At 36.7% G+C, this 18,042-nt stretch overlaps 1 protein-coding gene across 1 annotated transcript in view; it reads right to left on the bottom strand.

The window, feature by feature from the left end:
• The window catches only part of TIM50 (Haloacid dehalogenase-like hydrolase (HAD) superfamily protein), a 29,338-nt gene that overhangs the window by 10,188 nt on the left and 1,108 nt on the right, over positions 1-18,042 (bottom strand). Inside the window, exons 2-3 of the mRNA XM_077366077.1 lie at positions 15,004-15,092; positions 9,468-9,504 (exon numbers count right to left, since the gene is read on the bottom strand). Of these exons, the coding sequence (XP_077222192.1) occupies positions 9,468-9,504; positions 15,004-15,092 (126 nt within the window). The remainder of the gene's footprint in view (positions 1-9,467; positions 9,505-15,003; positions 15,093-18,042) is intronic.

Consider the following 18,042-nt stretch of genomic DNA (forward strand, 5'->3'; position numbering starts at 1 on the left):
ATAGGTTGTGCCCCAAAAAGCATTTCCATAGGTTGATCCTAACCCTCCGATCAGAATGTTAGAGGGTTGATCCTAACCCTCTATAGATCGGAGGGTTAGGATCAACCCATGGAAATGATTTTTGGGACACAACCCATTTAGGCTGTGGCCCATCTAATGGACGGTTTGGATCATCCTATGTGGGGGCCATACCGTACTTTTAATTAAGTGAGGAGTGCCCTCATCAAAATACATCAGTGTAGACAACATTTCCCAAAAAAAATACCATTACTTACTAAACTACTTGGGTGATAAACATAGCTTCAAGTATGTCTAAATTATGGTTCCAAGAGTGATACCTGTGATGGGGACAATCTAATAGTATGAAATTGGTTTTGAAACTGATCATGAGTGTTTTATACCTTTGGAACCATTACATAGGCCCCGGAACCACTAGGGAACCATATTATAGTTGTTCCGAGGTGTTAAGTGGTTCAAAGAGTCTAAATTATGGTTCCAAGAGTGCTACTTGTGATTGGGACGTTATAATAGTATGAAATTGGTTTTGAAACTGATGATGAGTGTTTTAAACATTTTGGAAAAATTACATAGTCTCCGAAACCATATTATAGTTGTTCCGAGGTGTTAAGTGGTACCAAGAGTCTAAATTATGGTTCCAAGAGTGGTACTTGTGATGGGGACATTCTAATAGTATGAAATTGGTTTTGAAACTGATCATGAGTGTTTTAAACCTTCTGGAACCATTACATAGGCTCCGGAACCACTTGGGAACCATATTATAGTTGTTCTGAGGTGTTAAGTGGTTCCAAGAGTCTAAATGATGGTTCCAAGAGTACTACTTGTGATTGGGACATTCTAATAGTATTTTGAAACTGATTATGAGTGTTTTAAACCTTTTGGAACCATTACATAGGCCCCGGAACCACTTGGGAACCATATTATAGTTGTTCCGAGGTGTTAAGTGGTTCCAAGAGTCTAAATGATGGTTCCAAGAGTACTACTTGTGATTGGGACATTCTAATAGTATTTTGAAACTGATCATGAGTGTTTTAAACCTTTTGGAACCATTACATAGGCCCCGGAACCACTTGGGAACCATATTATAGTTGTTCTGAAGTGTTAAGTGGTTCCAAGAGTCTAAATGATGGTTCCAAGAGTGCTACTTGTGATTGGGACATTCTAATAGTATTTTGAAACTGATCATGAGTGTTTTAAACCTTTTGGAACCATTACATAGGCTCCGGAACCACTTGGGAACCATATTATAGTTGTTCCAAGGTGTTAAGTGGTTCCAAGAGTCTAAATGATGGTTCCAAGAGTGCTACTTGTGATTGGGACATTATAATAGTATTTTGAAACTGATCATGAGTGTTTTAAACCTTTTGGAACCATTACATAGACTTCGGAACCACTTGGGAACCATATTATAGTTGTTCTGAGGTGTTAAGTGGTGCCAAGAGTCTAAATTATGGTTCCAAGAGTGCTACTTGTGATGGGGACATTCTAATAGTATGAAATTGGTTTTGAAACTGATCATGGGTGTTTTAAACCTTTTGGAACCATTACATAGGTTCTGGAACCAGTTGGGAACCATATTATAGTTGATCCGAGGTGTTAAGTGGTTCCAAGAGTCTAAATGATGGTTTCAAGAGTGCTACTTGTGATTGGAACATTCTAATAGTATTTTGAAACTGATCATGAGTGTTTTAAACCTTTTGGAACCATTACATAGGCTTCGGAACCACTTGGGAACCATATTATAGTTGTTCCGAGTTGTTAAGTGGTTCCAAGAGTGGTTCTGAGGTATTAAATGTGGTTCCCTAGTGGTTCCGTAGTGGTTCCGAGGTATAAAATGTGGTTCCCTAGTGGTTCCAAGGTATAAAATGTGGTTCCGTAGTAGTTCCGGGGTATAAAATGTGGTTCCCTAGTGGTTCCGAGGTACACAGTGGACCCACATTTTTTGGATCATCCAAGGCGTTCATTTGATGGGCCCTCACATATATAGGGTGTGCCGAAAAAATCAGCTCCATCGGATCATCCTAACCCTTCAATCTGAGGACGTACCATTTGCTGCTAGCCCTACTCGGAAGTCCGAACAAAATTTCGGACTTCCGAATGGAGTCCAGTACAATGACCATTGTACTAGACTCCATTCGGAAGTCCGAAACTTTTTTCGGACTTCCGACCAAATTTTCGGACTTCCGAATGGAGTCCAGTAGAATGGGCATTCTATATATGTGAGGGCCCATCAAATAAACGCTTTGGATGATCCAAACAATGTGGGCCCACTATGTTTTTGGTAGTGTTTGGATTCGGGTATGGGGTTTGGAGGGTTGCATGGGGTCTTCATTAGCATTGACAGTGTTTCAAAAGAAGGGGCCTCCCTAATACAAATTGAACCACAGGGGGTTTACTTGTAACTTTTTAAACAGCCCCTCTTTCCTTGGTTTGAAATGTCTACCTCTGAACCACTACGGAACCACATTTTATACCTCGGAACCACTAGGGAACCACATTTTATACCCCGCAACCACTAGGGAACCACATTTTATACCTCGTAACCACTAGGGAACCACATTTTATACCCCGGAACCACTAGGGAACCACATTTTATACTCCGCAACCATTACGGAACCACATTATATACCTCGTAACCACTAGGGAACCACATTTTATACCCTGGAACCACTAGGGAACCACATTTTCAACCCCGGAACCACTTGGGAACCACATTTTATATGCCGGAACCACTAGGGAACCACATTTCATACCCCAGAACCATTAGGGAACCACATTTTATACCCTTGAACCTAGTACGGAACCAAATTTTATACCGGAACCACTGGGGAACCACATTTTATACGCCGGAACCAGTATGGAGCGACATTTTCTACCCCGGAACCAGTACGAATCAAATTGGGTAGAAACAAGTAATGGTCTTTTTCCAACAGAGAAAATGGTGGTTCTAACTTTCTTTTAAAACCCAAGAAAACAATGAAAACAATTATACAACCAACATAGAACATCTTGGGTAATTTCTCTGTTTTTTTCAACACAAAACAATGAAAACAATGAAAACCTTCATAAAATGTTAAAACCCAACAAAACATGAAAACTTTCATAAAATGTTAAAACCCAACAAAATATAAAAACCTTCATAAAATGTTAAACACTATTGAAGTAGAGGAGCATGGACCTACTTGGAGCTATGTTTATCACCCAAGTTCAAATTTGTCACAAGTAATGGTGTTTTTTTTTAACAAAATACAATGGGATTGGAGCTTCCAAAGGATGGCAATGGCTGCACTGGGTGTTTTTGGGTGTTTTTCACGTTGGATGCGTGGAGAAGAAGAAAGAATGGTGGGAAAATGAAAGTAGGGGTGTATATTTGTCCTAAAACTCATACTCTCTCACCTAACAGCCCTTTTTTTACAAAATTTAAATATCTACCTTTTATTCACAATTTAGCATAAACTTTGCATTTTATTAATAATTTTTCCCATAAAAAAATATCAGAAAGTCTTTGATTTTATTTTAAACTCTTCTGTGAGCATAAATAACAACAGTGTAGATTCAAATACCAAGAGAAACTTAAAACACTTGAACTTCCACAAAATTATCAGCATATTACGCTTTACATTGCTTATTATTCATGAGGTCTTGTCCGTTCTTTTGATTATTACTTAATGAAATTTTCACCATTGACAAGTCTTATTTAGCTCACAATTCTACCTTTGATAGGTTGTTCTTCCAAGTTCTGATATGTACCAGTGATTTTTACTAGAATTGAGAATATTTAAAGTTTGAAAACCAACCAACTTTAGATCACTTCATATGAAAATATAAAAAACTTCCTCGTGTAATCGGAATTTATAGGTGTAAGAATGATCGAGAGCTTATGAGCCATGCAGACTACAATCCCTTCAACTAAAACCAATGACAGCTACTGAAGAAAGTAAAATTTCACTGCATCCAAAAGAAGCACCAAAAATTAATGCTATGATAGAAAAAACGAAAGCTTTATGAAAGACCTATGAGAAACTAAACAGAAAAATCAAAGAGGATGATTACAGCAGAGGAAGCACATCCTCAACAGTAGATCCGCTTACGGGCTAGTGATTCCACCATAGCATCAGCACGTTGGAGAATATGCATTAGAGCAGAGTAAAGCCCCCTGCACAGGTCCATGATCTCCAATATAAAATTCTCCAGGCGTCACACACCTGAGGTCTCTTGAGATTCCCATGGAATTTGGATAATCCCCCTGATTCCAGAGTTTGAATAATACCCCTGATTGCAGACTTTCCCCGCAAAAATACATTCTGAAAATGTGAAAACCAGTTAAAAGAGATGTTTCTGCCTCGGTAGAATGTAGAATAGGCCCTTCAAATTTTTTAACACCCCTCCAATCCTGTTCATGTCAGAAATAGTCATACGTATAGTACTAACAATTCATTAAGTTTTTTTTTATTTTTTATTTTTTTTGGCATCTTGGAAGTATGCCCAGTTTCATTGAACTCATTTTACTATGCTTAATGAAATCGAAATTTCTCCCTTCTCACCTCATGAGATTCATCTCCTCGATTTTCTATCTTCTCTAGATCTTATGGGGTAAAGATTCTTCACGGATATTAGAGCAAAGACATCAAGCGCACGAAGGTTAGATCTGATCCTAGAAAGAGGTTTTTCAACTCTTGCCAACATATCTCTTCAATATTATTATTCTTCTCTGTTTCACTTGTTTGTCAAAAACACTAATCCTTTGTTTTCTTTTTGCTTCTCTCTTATTTCTCGATTAAAGTGTCCTAAACATTTAGCTTCATTCTCTCACTTTTCTTTTCAATATTCCCTTCCTCTCTTTGTTTTTCCTAGGATTTTCCCTTGTTTGCATGAAAGAAAACATTTTCCCCTATTATGATCAAATTTTTTTGTTTTCTTTTTTTCTAAATTGTACTGCACTTTAAGCAGGGCTCAAGTGAGATCTTAACATAAGATGGGGGTCGACTCCCGTTAGGACTTTAGCCATCTAACAGTAAGCAAGATGCATTTTAGGATTTCACTCACTAAGGTCAGGTCATTTCAGCATTTCTTCTCAATAAACTTACACACACATCCCATTCTTGATTCGGGGCTTCCCTAGCATTTCTCCCTCCTCTTTCTTTCCTAATACCTCTTTAAACTCCATTATTCCGCTTTTTTCCTACTATTTCTCCTAATTACCGCCCTCATATTTCATCATAAAATGGAAAAAATATTATTACCATATCTATTCGAAACTTCCCAACCCTACATTAGCAGCTAAGGGTCCTTCCCATTTCTATTCCATCCATTATTCACTTTAGCATGGCATCCTCCTTCTTAGCCATCTCATTTTTTCCTTCTCTTTACTTCCCCGTCTAGTAAGGATCAAATTGTTGCATGATAACTTTCAAACAGACGGATCCTCTCTATAATCACAACTCAGGGTGTCCTTGACCATCTTAATGGTCTTAACCTCCTATAAAACATACACAAAAGCTAGAAATGTGAAGATGGTATTGAAAGTGTGTGCTTTCGATTGGAAGAAAAATCAAGAGCTTGAATCTTTGAATACATGTTGGGAGCCCCAATTAATAGTTATGGGAGTTCCATTTTTCAAAGGTTAACAACATCGTAACACCATGTTACTTTTCTCCATGCATTATAGAGTGTTTCTAGGTTGAATGCATTTAATACCTCAATTCTTCATGTATTGTTGGTTGTTCCTGACTTGCATATGTAAAATGTACAAAAATGCAAAGGAGATGAAGAAGAGACAAAGAACCACAATGTTAAAGATGAAACACAACTTTTAATATTATCCAAAAGTTGAATGGAAGCTAGATTGGATGCCTACTCTATACTAGATATTCCGTCAAAGTACAAGCTTCAAAGCTTACAAGTATAAAATGCCATGTAAATCAAAGTTGCCTTACAAAACCAAACCCCTGGCTTATATAGGCAAGCATTACAGACTCAAAACAAGTCACAAAACATAGGAAAAGATGAAAAATTAAGGGGTCGTTTGGATACGCGGATTTTAGATTTCTTCAAAATTGTAGCTAAGAGACGAGAGAAGAAGCGGACCACCCGTCGTTTTTGACTTCTCGCCCTTCTTTCCACAACAAGAGAGTAGCAGATCCTCGCATATTTCCAGGTTTTAGAAATCTCAGGATGCTCGAGATTTTTAAAATCTGAATTTCTCACTTAAAATCCAAGAAACACTGTCAGGACAGCATACAGCAGCTTGATCATGAACCCTCTTTTACACTGTTTTCCAACTAAAAACCTGGATTCTAAAATCCGCGAATCCAAACGGCCCCTAAAGGTATGCAACCTAGAAATAACCTACAATGCAAGATAAACTGAAGTATTAAATGCAGTCAACCTAGGAACATTCTACAATGCATGGAGAAAAGCAACACATGGCACCAATGTAGTCAACCTTTGAAAAATGCAACTCTTGTAAGTATCCATTGGGGCTCCCACCATGCACCAACTAATTGTTGATTTGATGTATTTGCATACAGATGAGTGCATGAAAATTCATTTTTCATGCATTTTTTGTATTGAAATTAGCTGACCCCAACTAGTTTGGGACAAAGGCTTAGTTGAGTTGAGTTGAGATGAAGTTTTGAAATTGATAGGGTTATAATAGAAAGTTTAATAGGTTATATAAATGATTTTTTTGTTTCCATGTAACAGCTTATTATTAGGATGGGTAAATCACAAGGGCTAAAAGTTTGGGGAGACAAAAGAATCCATAAATTTCACCAGAAGAGCAGAGTGTTGGACTTGAAATGTGTCAGATATGTGTACCTAGCATGCTTAGAAGTATCAGTGCAACATAGGTAGAAACAAAAAACAATTGATGACAAGCAATAATTCTTTTGGAGAAATTATGTGCAACATGTCAGGGAAAGAGGTGGTAAGTGGTAACACAACTTGATTGTTACTTGTCTTTCATTTTGAACCCACACTATTCTTCTATTATCAATTTTTAGTTTTACTACATCAAGAAAAGGCTGACCCCAATTAGTTTGGGACAAAGGCTTAGTTGAGTTGAGTTGAGTTAACTACATCAAAAAAAGAGTCATAGGACAAATGGTCTGCCATTTTCTTATTAAAATTGGTTACATAAAGAGCATTGACAAAAAAAATTAACGCAATTTCAGACATTCAAAGATGATCCAACAAGCCCAATTCTTACTCCACAGGTCCAATTCTTAGTCCACATTATTCAGAAGACAAGTGATGAACTTGTGAACTTCTTAACTCATGACTCAACATTATCCATTCAAACATAGTTGTCAACCCATGACTCAACTCATGACTCAATTTCTTAATTTTATGACTCGTGACTCATAAGAGTTTTTGACAAGAACAGAAATTTAGTTGAAAAAATATAATTATAAATAAAAAAATGAAGCAAGTAAAAAATATAACTCTATATGCTTGTAATTTGATTGCACAAAAATAATTAAGCTCTTGTTGGAACTTAATTATGGGTGAAAACCCATCCTTGCTTTAGATTTGTATCCGCCCATGATTTATGGCATGGTTGGAAGGAAATTTGTAGTGGTTCAGGCCAAGAACCCAAGATTGTCAAAAACTGGGAACCTCCCACACGTGGTTTTTTGAAGCTAAACTTTGACGGGTCTAGCATGGGGAATCATGGTCGTGCCGGAATTGGGGGAGTCTTGAGGGATGAATTTGGAGCTATGAAAAGGGCTTTTGCGGGTCCTATTGGAGTCGCAGACACTAATGAAGCTGAAGTGCGTGCTATCTACTAAAGAATCAGGTATCTTGAGAATGAAGATTTGACTAAGGTAGTGGTTGAAGGAGACTCGCTCAATGTGATAAAGTGGCTTAGCGTCATTCCTTCCCTTGGAGATTCGCCTCTTTCTTTGATGAGATCCAAGACAGGGTGGGGGATGCATCGATTTCTTTCCATCATGTTAGGCGGTCAGCTAATGGTGCGTCAGACAGTTTAGCTAGAGATGGTGTATCTAGGGAGAGAGTTAGGTATTTGACTCTGTTCCTCCTTGACCCTTGAAGTGGGGGTAGTTCCTCTCTTTCTTTTTCTCTCTCTTTATTTGTACATACCTCCTTAGTCTTTTTTCGCATTTAATGCAATTACCTACCATTACAAAAATAATAATTAAGTTCTAAGTTACCATTCAGAAAATAATAATTAAGTTCTAAGTTACCATTCAAAAAATAATAATTAAGTTATAAGTTCCACTTCCAAGTTTTCAACCATCAAAACAAGAAAGCGCAGACCCAGCGACTCGACTTGACTCGTAAGAGTCTTGGTTTTTCGACTCGACTCGCAGCGACTCGTAAGAGTCAACAGACAACTCGTAAGAGTCTTCAACATAGATGAGTCACCCATATGACTCGACTCGAAAGCCCAGCGACTCAAATCGATTCGAGAGTTAACTCGCACGACTCGTAAGTGTTTGACAACTACCTATGTTTCATTGGTATAAGTGTAGCATTGTAAGAATTTGACAGATGTACAACGTGTCAAACCAAGTAAACCTCAAAAAGACATGAATTCTGCAGTATATGTGATGCGGATTGAAGGCCCATTAGGATTTATTTCCATGTTATTTAGTTTCTAGGATTCTTATTTTCATGTTTTTACTTTCTAGGATTTTATTTTCCATGTTATTTAGAATTAGGGAACTTATTAGTTTTCTATAGAACTTTATTTTAATTGCCTATATATAGGCCTAAATATAGGCCTCATGTATTAGAGATTATTAGTTTTTGATGAACAAAGATTGATTGATTGCTCTCCTCTACATATTTCTTCTTCTTCCTCATTCTCCTCTTTCTCCTCTATTATTCCTCTTCTCTTCTTCTTCTCTTATTCTTCTATTTCTCTTCCCGGTCCTACATCAATATGTAAATAATTTTAATAGGGGAAATTTAGCACAAAACCATTTTGCGGCCCCCTTTTTTCAAGAGAGAAGAGACACCTCATAGCTGAATTTGCCTTATTCATTTAATTCATATGAGGTGGTACTTTTCTCCTAAAAAAGGGGGCTTCAAAATTGCTTTTGTGAAGTTGCCTAGACACACCCTTTTAATAGATAACATTCTTATACATAGAAAGGGTACTAGTGGGAACTTTTGTAAGTCATATGAGTTTTATTTCTTTTTGAATGGCAGAAGTGCATTGTTACATTTCCTTATTATTATGATGAGCAGAAGCAAGAGGTAAACATTTGAAAAAAAGAAATCCATAAGTGCCACCTAATCCTAGAGAGTGTTGGAAGCTAAAACGTGTCAAGACATGGATATGATGACCCTTTACAAGAAATTGTGCTAGGTAGGAAAAAAACAAATGATGACAAGAAATAAATTTATAAAAAAAATTATGCAACACTTAGGAAGCAAAATAAAAGATACAAGGATAAGAATATAGTTCAGAGGGTCACCTGTCATAGCTGTTGAATAAAGTCTAGCTTGAATTTTCTGTTCAAGAGAAGAAAGAAAGAATTTAACTCTACCAAATCAATAATAATGTAACTCAAAAATGATAGAATAATGGAGTAGCTGAAAGCACATCCCCACATTTGAAAGTTAACACGGATATATGCAACATTCAGATTTGTTAAACATGGTGATTAAAGAGACAACCAAATAGGATATAAGAGATTTTTTGACTGGATGAGAACGAATTGATAGATTTGAAAATTGGCAAGAGACATCGGTATCGTATATGGACATTCAGAGGAAAATGAGCACATGGTTAGTACAAGAAAAACAAATGTTCAACCTTTTCCGTATTCCCTTTAAGATTATGTATCACAAATCATAGGCAGAAAGAAGAATGACACCCCAATAGTAGCTACGAGCTTAGCCCGCGTTAAAATGTTTGTAACCTCTTGCTAATTACTGCATATTTTGAGTTTTACCCGTCTTAATAGTAAGTTTCTTAAATAAAAATAAAATATTATATCTACTTAACCTATTAAAATTTTCACAGTTTTTGCCATTTTTCTTAATAAAATCTTATAGCTATTAAAAATAACTATTAAAATTTTCAATATATTACTTAGTTGAGTTGAGTATTATTTAAAAAATAAAATCTGAAAGTGATTATAATATTTTGGCAAATCCACAAATTGTCATTTTTGAGGTTTGCCGAATCCGACACTCGATACGAGTGTCGGATTCCGTACTGATGCAACATAGGCTAGAAGTATCCCTTAGGGTCCGTTCATTTGTTTTTCACGGAAAGGAAAGGAAAAGAAACATAATGGAAAACATGAGACATGGGTGTTCAGTTGCCAAGAAATCCTACATAAACTAAACAAAAAACATCATAGAAACTCAACAGTAACTTTATTAACTTGATTCCAACCATCATCTGGAACCAAATTTGGCAATCTAGGCATGTAATATGGGGCTCATTATACACCCCAAATGTTACCAAAACAAGTGGCCCCACTAATTGTTTTACAATCTAAAATTTAAATTAAGAAAACTAACAACTACAAAAAAAGAAAAATGACTGTTGTTGGAAGAACACTAGTGAGCTGTTGCCACAGTTATTATTGAAGCCACAACTTGAACAATCAACTTTGTCCTCTTGGATGGGCGACCATCCATGATATAAAACTATTCATCAAGGAGAAAAAGAGTAGCTCTCAATATCTAAGTAAAAAATAACAGCTCAACGAGACATGATTTTAAGCTTTATCAAAGATGGTTTTATGTGTTCTGATCAACAAACAATTTCAATCAAGGTTACAATAATAACTCTATCATGAAAAATAAATGATTAATATACTTGTAGGTTCGTTATTGTGAACTAAGTTGGATTCCAATATGTTGGGAATGAATTTTGAAAAACTCCTACTACTGAAAGATCAGATGAGATTTCGGCACAACAGAAAATATTACCAAGCCAATATGTGTTGTGATGAAATAAAACTCCAACATGTGTTGTGCACACTTTTCTCTTTCCTTTTTTTATATTATTTTTTTAACACAACCACCAAGGCATGGATGGAATCTGGTTCTCACAATTTGGAAATAACAGAGTGCCTTCATCCCAATTGAGCATTAAGTTGACATAAGCATGAAGAAACACATTAACAAGTCAGATGGATGGGATGGGAGAAATAATGCTCCCATCAAGATTGACAATATCCAAAACAACAATGCCAATTGATTTATCTAGTATAGAATTTCAATAACTAGAAAGACTGAAAGAGGGTTTCATCATTTCTGTCATCAACTTTTAGAGCCAAATAGCAAATTATAAATGTTCTCAGAGAAAACAAACGAAGAAACAGCAATAACGTAAACACACATGCGGTCATCTAATCAAATCTTGGTCGGGTTCTTTAATAAAAGATCAAACCTGAGAAATTCTGCAAATGATACACAAAAATGACATGCATGTGAAGACAGGTTTTGAAACATGTGAAAAATACACGGAAACAAAATAGCCAAAAGATAGGAGCCACATTTTTTAAGTGTAAAGACTGACGAAGTGCTTTACTGGAAGTTGGGATATTTGGTGGGAACAGAGGCTTGGGTTGGGTTATTCTGTGGGAAGCCATCTCGGCAGTTGGGTGGAAGGATTGGACTGCTTGGGTATATGATGTGATCAATAGAGTGCTTTACTGGATTCAGTTTGTTCTGGCTGAAGAAGATACAAGTTATGATGAAAATTCATATGAGAGCTTTGAAGCTTCTGAGAATCCTTGCTGAAAATTTGCTGAGATTCCTGAATGATAGGAGCAGCATTTTCAGTGTAAAAATACAAAGCAGCAGCGTTTTCAGTGTAAAATTTCAAAGTCCATCAAGCAACAGTACCATGGTCATTTCAGTTTGTAACCAATACCCAATTGGACCAATTTGATGGTTATGATCGTCTGATTGATACAACTTTTCGATCCGCAAATGGACTAAATAATTTTTACTATTGCATTTCAGAACATCAAATATAACCAAAAAAAATAAGTGCAAATAAAGAAAATGCAGAAAAACTAGCACAAACACAAGCCCGAAAAGCAGAAAAGATACTAGCAGAAACCCAAACATCCGTATCTCTCAAATGCAAATATCCTCGGATTTGGATCAGAACAAAATCCATACTCCATTGCAGAAACACAAACAAGAAAAGCAGACGATCCTCGAAAACCTATTTCTAAAATGCAAGTATGCCCCGACAAAAGAAGACGACCCCCCAAAATCCAGAGAAGCAGATGAACCGCCATTGCAGAAACACAACCCAGAAAAACAGACAATGCCCCAAAATCTATCTTCCAAATGCAAATATCACTCGAATACCTATTTCTAAAACCGTGAGATGAAACCAACTCCGAACGAATCGATCCCCAGAGAGGCCATGCTCATTGAAAAAGAAAACAGAGAGAGAGAGGCGATGGCGAGATTGCCGAAGACGGTGGAAGCCACAGGCGTGCTAGGTCAGGACGGGGAGCAAGTTGTGAGTTCGATAATAGATTGGAAAAGTAGAGGAAACCCCCATTTTCCTCTACTCAGCAGCGAAAAAAGGACGCAAAAAGACTACGAGTAATCAAATTTCCACGTACTATTTTGCCAAATACACGTAGGATATTCCAGGTATCTGAGGAAACCAAGAAAACACATGATTTCACATTTCCAAGGAAAATTTAAGCAGGTTTTCCTTTCCTTCCCGCCTCTCGAAAATAAACTGAACAGACCCTTATCGAATCAGCAGGTTTGGCATTTCAACAATAAATATATAGGAATTTTAATATCATTCGAGCAAGTATCCCTCTCTCCCTGCCCACTGTACATATGGCAGATAGGTGAGGTGCACTAGACAATAATGTTTTTGGCCATAATGTGGTCACCCCACCTATACAGTCACATGTTGGTCTGAAGGGGCTTTCTTAAGAGTCTAAAAAACTTTCAACTATTGATATTTAGAGTCCTTGACTGAGTGGACAAGAATCTACATTCAAAGGTTTTAAATGTTGGTTTCGACATGCATGTCAGTCACCACAGAAACGAAAACTTGTCGGTTTCGGTCGTATATTTCGGTGGAAATCCTATAAAATCACAGAAGTTTATGAAAATGCATGCAAATGGTGGAAATTTAAGATGAAACTTTAGAAATGCACGAATAAGCACAAAAAGACAAATATCAATCATCACATAAACAAGACAACCATCCATAATGGTTTTAGTGGAAAACCTCAAGGTGCGCACGCACACATGCTCACACGTAAGCATACACGCAGACACACATGCACCAGACACAACTAAAGATAACCTAAATTAACTAATTTAACCCAAAAAAAAAACTAACTAAAGATCACCTAAATTATATGTTTTCTCTGCCATAATGGTGTTCATGTTTTTTTTTTTTGAAAATTGATAATGGTGTTCATGTTAGCCTATAGAAAACCAACTTGAAACAAATTGCAGAATTTAGGGCTACATTTAGCAAATTTTTTAGATGGATTTTCAAAGAAGATAAGGCTTTCAAATAATGTTCATGGTCCCATGAACTTTAACTAGAAGGTGATATGCAGTTCTAGAGAATCCATGGACAAGTTTTTGAAGTATGCTCATTGACAGTTTTTAAGAAGGGTACGGATCCCTGCATAAAACACCTCATTCAAATGGAAGGGGAAACTTAAAGAAAATCTCATGAGATTATTAAGTCGTTGAAGTCAAATTTTGTCCAATTGAAGGGGAATTGATGGAGCCCCACATCCCTCCAAGCAATGGCCTGAGAATGGTCCCTCATCAGCTCCTCAACCGAGTAGGAAACAAAAGCAAAAATAGCTTTTTATACTAGGCTTCCCAAAGGATGTCAACATATGGAGATTTGTATGACTTGACATATTTTACTTAAATGACAAGACTGCCTTGTAGATTTTGCTGAGTTGGCAGATTTCTGGAATTTTGGTACATTTTCCAAACAGAAAGCCTATCAAGCACAGTTGAATAAGCAGGCAGATTTTCACAAACTGAGTAAAGATAAATCAAAATTTACTTGAAGAAAGGAGGAAATGATAAATCAAAAGGGGGGATGTCTTTTAATAAGTTTGAGAATTCAGAATTTTGTGAGGTTGGAAGTAGGAAGAAAGCAAGTTGCAGATCAAGCTAGTGCTCATTTCCCCTTCGTGAAATCAGTTGTTATTCCCTTGTTCTCTCTAATTTTCGTTATTCAATAAAAGCATGTTTACTGTTTCATTGCACCACGTTCAATTTCTTTCTTTTTTCCCCTTTCGGTGGAGGCAACAAAAAAAATATTTTTACATGTTTTGGCAGGCCAATCAGAAGGCGGACAATCTAGCCAGACAAGATGTATCCATGCCAACTAGAGGATTGAGAAAGCTCTAAGCCTCTAACCCTTGGGTAATTTCTCATAAAATATATTTTTGCATATTTTGGGAGGCCAATGAGAAGGCGAACAATCTAGCTAAACAAGATGGATACAGGCCAATTAGAGGATTGGGAAAGCTCTAATACTTGGGTAATTTCTCTTCAGTTTTTTAGAAATCGTTTCATTTAAAAAGGAAATGACATTTTTGGCCAAATTGACTGTTATAGGGTAGGTCTTCCCTCCTTTTCTAACTTCTCTTAATGGAGCCTCTGGCTCCTCCTTGCTGCCATTTATTTTTCTGCTGCATTCCATCATTGTAACCTTCCTCTACTACATTAACTTTGTTTTTCAAGTCCTAAAAGCCTCATCAATTTCCAGGAATAAAGATGCTTCACAGAGTAATTTTGCAGTGTCAGACTAAACAATTCCTTATGTTTTATGATGACAAGAAATCTTGGCAATAATGTTGTGCAACTATATATAATGACGGACGGTTGAGATTTGTGAAGGAAAGTGCAAGACAAAGGCAAAGTAGCGAATACCAAGACACCAATAGCTGATAACTACAATGAACCATATAAACTAAAGAGCCACTAAGCACAAATCTCAAGGCAAATGACTTAAGTTGTACTTACGTCAAGAGCAGAAGCATCATCCCCTACAGTATAATTTGCAGATTCACGCAAAGCTCTTGTTTTGTGGTCTACTTCATCCAATGTATAAGCTGTGGATACAAGTAAAATGATTTTTAGAAATAAAAAATCATTTCAAGTGCTATTAGATTAGAACCACTAAGCCTTGGATGAGAAATTTTTTCAACCTTCTTATGTTCAACGAACTAAGCAAATGAAATTGCTTTTTTTTTTAATGATAAGCAAACAAAATAGGGAAGATAAAAAAATAGAAAGCTCAAGGAGTAAGAATACGGAAGAAAAAATCAATAACAGAAAATTGCACGGAAGAAAAAGAAGAAATTAGAAATAAAAAAGAAGGGTCGTAACTCGTAAGCACGCTTTCCGGTTTTAGTCTCCGAACTTACAAGGAGACTACGAGAGTTCGCGGAGAAGAATGACCATTGTCACACATACCCTCACTTGACCAGGTTGTATTTAAAATATAAGCAAAGCAATCTTGACTCCTTTGATTTTTTGTGACTCAGTGAGTCATCAAGTCATTAAAACACTCGAACAAACCTGGCCGAGTCATGAGTGTTTTTATATAAAACCAAGAATTCCCATATTTTGACTTGCGTATCCCCATATTTTGACTTGGTATTATGTAAAAGCAAGTTCACACGGTCGAGTCACGAGTTGACTCAGCAAGTATTCCAACCTTTTTCTTCCTTAAAATCCTCTATATTTGATATTAGATAAGTTTGCCAAGTTAATTAATTCTCCTAAAAGTTATTTGAATGGCTCCTTAAAAATTCATTTTAATTGCTCCTAGATAGTTCCTTGAAATTTGCTAGTTCCTTTAATTTTGCTACAAAATTTGATACCTGGGAGGTGCTGTCTGGCCTCCTTGAAATTCACCAAGCCCAATTCTGGGTAAAAAAAAAGAGCTTAAAAGTTTTTGAACACAAGATACTCAACTCAACTCAACTAAGCCTTTGTCCCAAACTAATTGGGGTCGGCTAATGAATCCTTTAGAAAATTTTCATGAAGAGCGTGAAATGATCTACCCGGCTCAAATTGACTAAGTCTAATCCTGAAACTAGTTGGGTTCGTCTACATGGATCATTTTCTTCCGTTCTATCATATCCAAGGTCATGTTCTTTGTTATGTTCCTAGCCCTCAAGTCTTTCCTCACTGTTTCTACCCAAGTTGTTTTCGGTCTGCTCCTCCTCTTTTTCTCCATCAACTTGGCACGAGTCACTTCTTCTCACTAGAGCATCCAAAGGCCTACGTTGGATATGCCCAAACCATCTTAAGCGGTGCTGTCTCATCTTCTCCTCAATTGGTGCCACCCCTACCTTTTTACGGATGTTTTCATATTTAAAGTTTTTGAACACAAGATAGAAATATAATATACATTTAAGTAAACCTTTGCAGATTGGGCAATAATAATATAATGAAATCCACATCTAAAATAGTACAACACTAAACCTCCTTGTCATATACATCCCTTCTAACCTAATCTAAGCCTGCCAATTTAGAAAAGCAATGCAAGAATCCAATGAACTGATGGAAAATCAAACTAAGTGAATTACGTTCACTAGACATTTTAATCATGAACTGTAAACCAAAAAAACTTATTTATGGAAACTTTTGTACGAAAAAACATAATGCACTCATTCGTGCAAACAAATATATGTGGAAACTGTTGTACTCAAGAACCATCATCCACTCATTCCTGCAAACATAATGAATGAGTCATGAGGATTCATATAATATGTTTTCAGTTTTCACAGTATATAAGTGAGCCTTGAAGAAAAACGGTTTGAATCCAAACATGGATGTCATGAAAAATAAGCGATTCAAGGTGTTTGCACTAACAGAAATAGAAATGCAACCATTCAAAAAAAAAAGAAATAGAAATGCTCAGCTTATGTTTGTAATGTAGATATTGAGCACTCTCTCACATCTCATTGTCTAATATTGTGTGTTTCTTGAATCTTCCTAATCCTACCTGTCCACGGTTATAGTAAGATGTTGCATCCATATGTAACAGACAATTCCATGTTTTTTCTATTTTTCAATAAAATGAGTAATCACTTTTGTCAAGCACTGTCTTTTTTTTTTCCTTTTGAATAGCAATGCAAATTTTATACAGAAAAAAGAGAAATAGGATCCAACACCAAGGTAGTCGTGGTACAAAAGAAAATAAAGAAAAGCACAAACACAACACCCACAACGAGAAAAAGGAAGCAAGCAAAAGTCCCTATGGTGGAAGTAGAGAACCTCCACACATGTTATAAGCAAACCATTTGGCCCACAATAAGGTCCAAAATTTCTTCTATGGAATCCATGAATCTCCAAGGGCAGGGGGATTTATTGTTCATCCACCTGATTAGGTTAAGCAAATCCCCTTAGATGATAATATCATTGAATGCTCTGAAATCAACAATCCGAATCCCATGAAGGATGGCCTACACCTCAGCTTCATTGGAGTCTTTTTGACCAATAGGACCAGAAAAGGCCCACAAAGTGTCACCCTCTTCATTCCTAAGGTCTAAGGACTCCACCCACTCCCGTTGGACATGGATTGCCTAAACTTGAACCGTCGAAATCAAGTTTAAGCTTTCCAGCAACAGAAGGAGACCAACAGGGGCAAGGAGGAGAGTAAACCTCCTGGCAATGGCAGTTCTCGTGCCGATGTAACCAAAGGGCAACAAATGGGACTCCACTAAAGCAAGGCAAAACATCGTCCCAAAACATGACCAAAGAATGCTGTTGATTCTTTCTTTTCAAATCGCCCATATGTTAGCCAGGAAAGATACTCTCCACAGGGTCCGGCACAAATGATCAAAGCATTGTCTTCATTTTTTTAATTTTTCCATCTTTTCTCTTTACGGTTTCTCTAACTATGAAACAAAAAAAAAGGTGACACTCACAAGCAACTCCCACTTTTAAAATCTCATCTTGCTTCGTCTTGCCTTAAAATCTTGTTCATAGTCAAACCCAGGAATTAATGTGAACTGATAAACTTCCACATGTAGGATACCAAATTTCACG

Source organism: Tasmannia lanceolata, unplaced genomic scaffold (assembly GCF_043159265.1).
Source record: "Tasmannia lanceolata isolate RefF3 unplaced genomic scaffold, GAP_Taslan_0.1 ptg000003l, whole genome shotgun sequence".
NCBI classification, from domain to species: domain Eukaryota; kingdom Viridiplantae; phylum Streptophyta; class Magnoliopsida; order Canellales; family Winteraceae; genus Tasmannia; species Tasmannia lanceolata.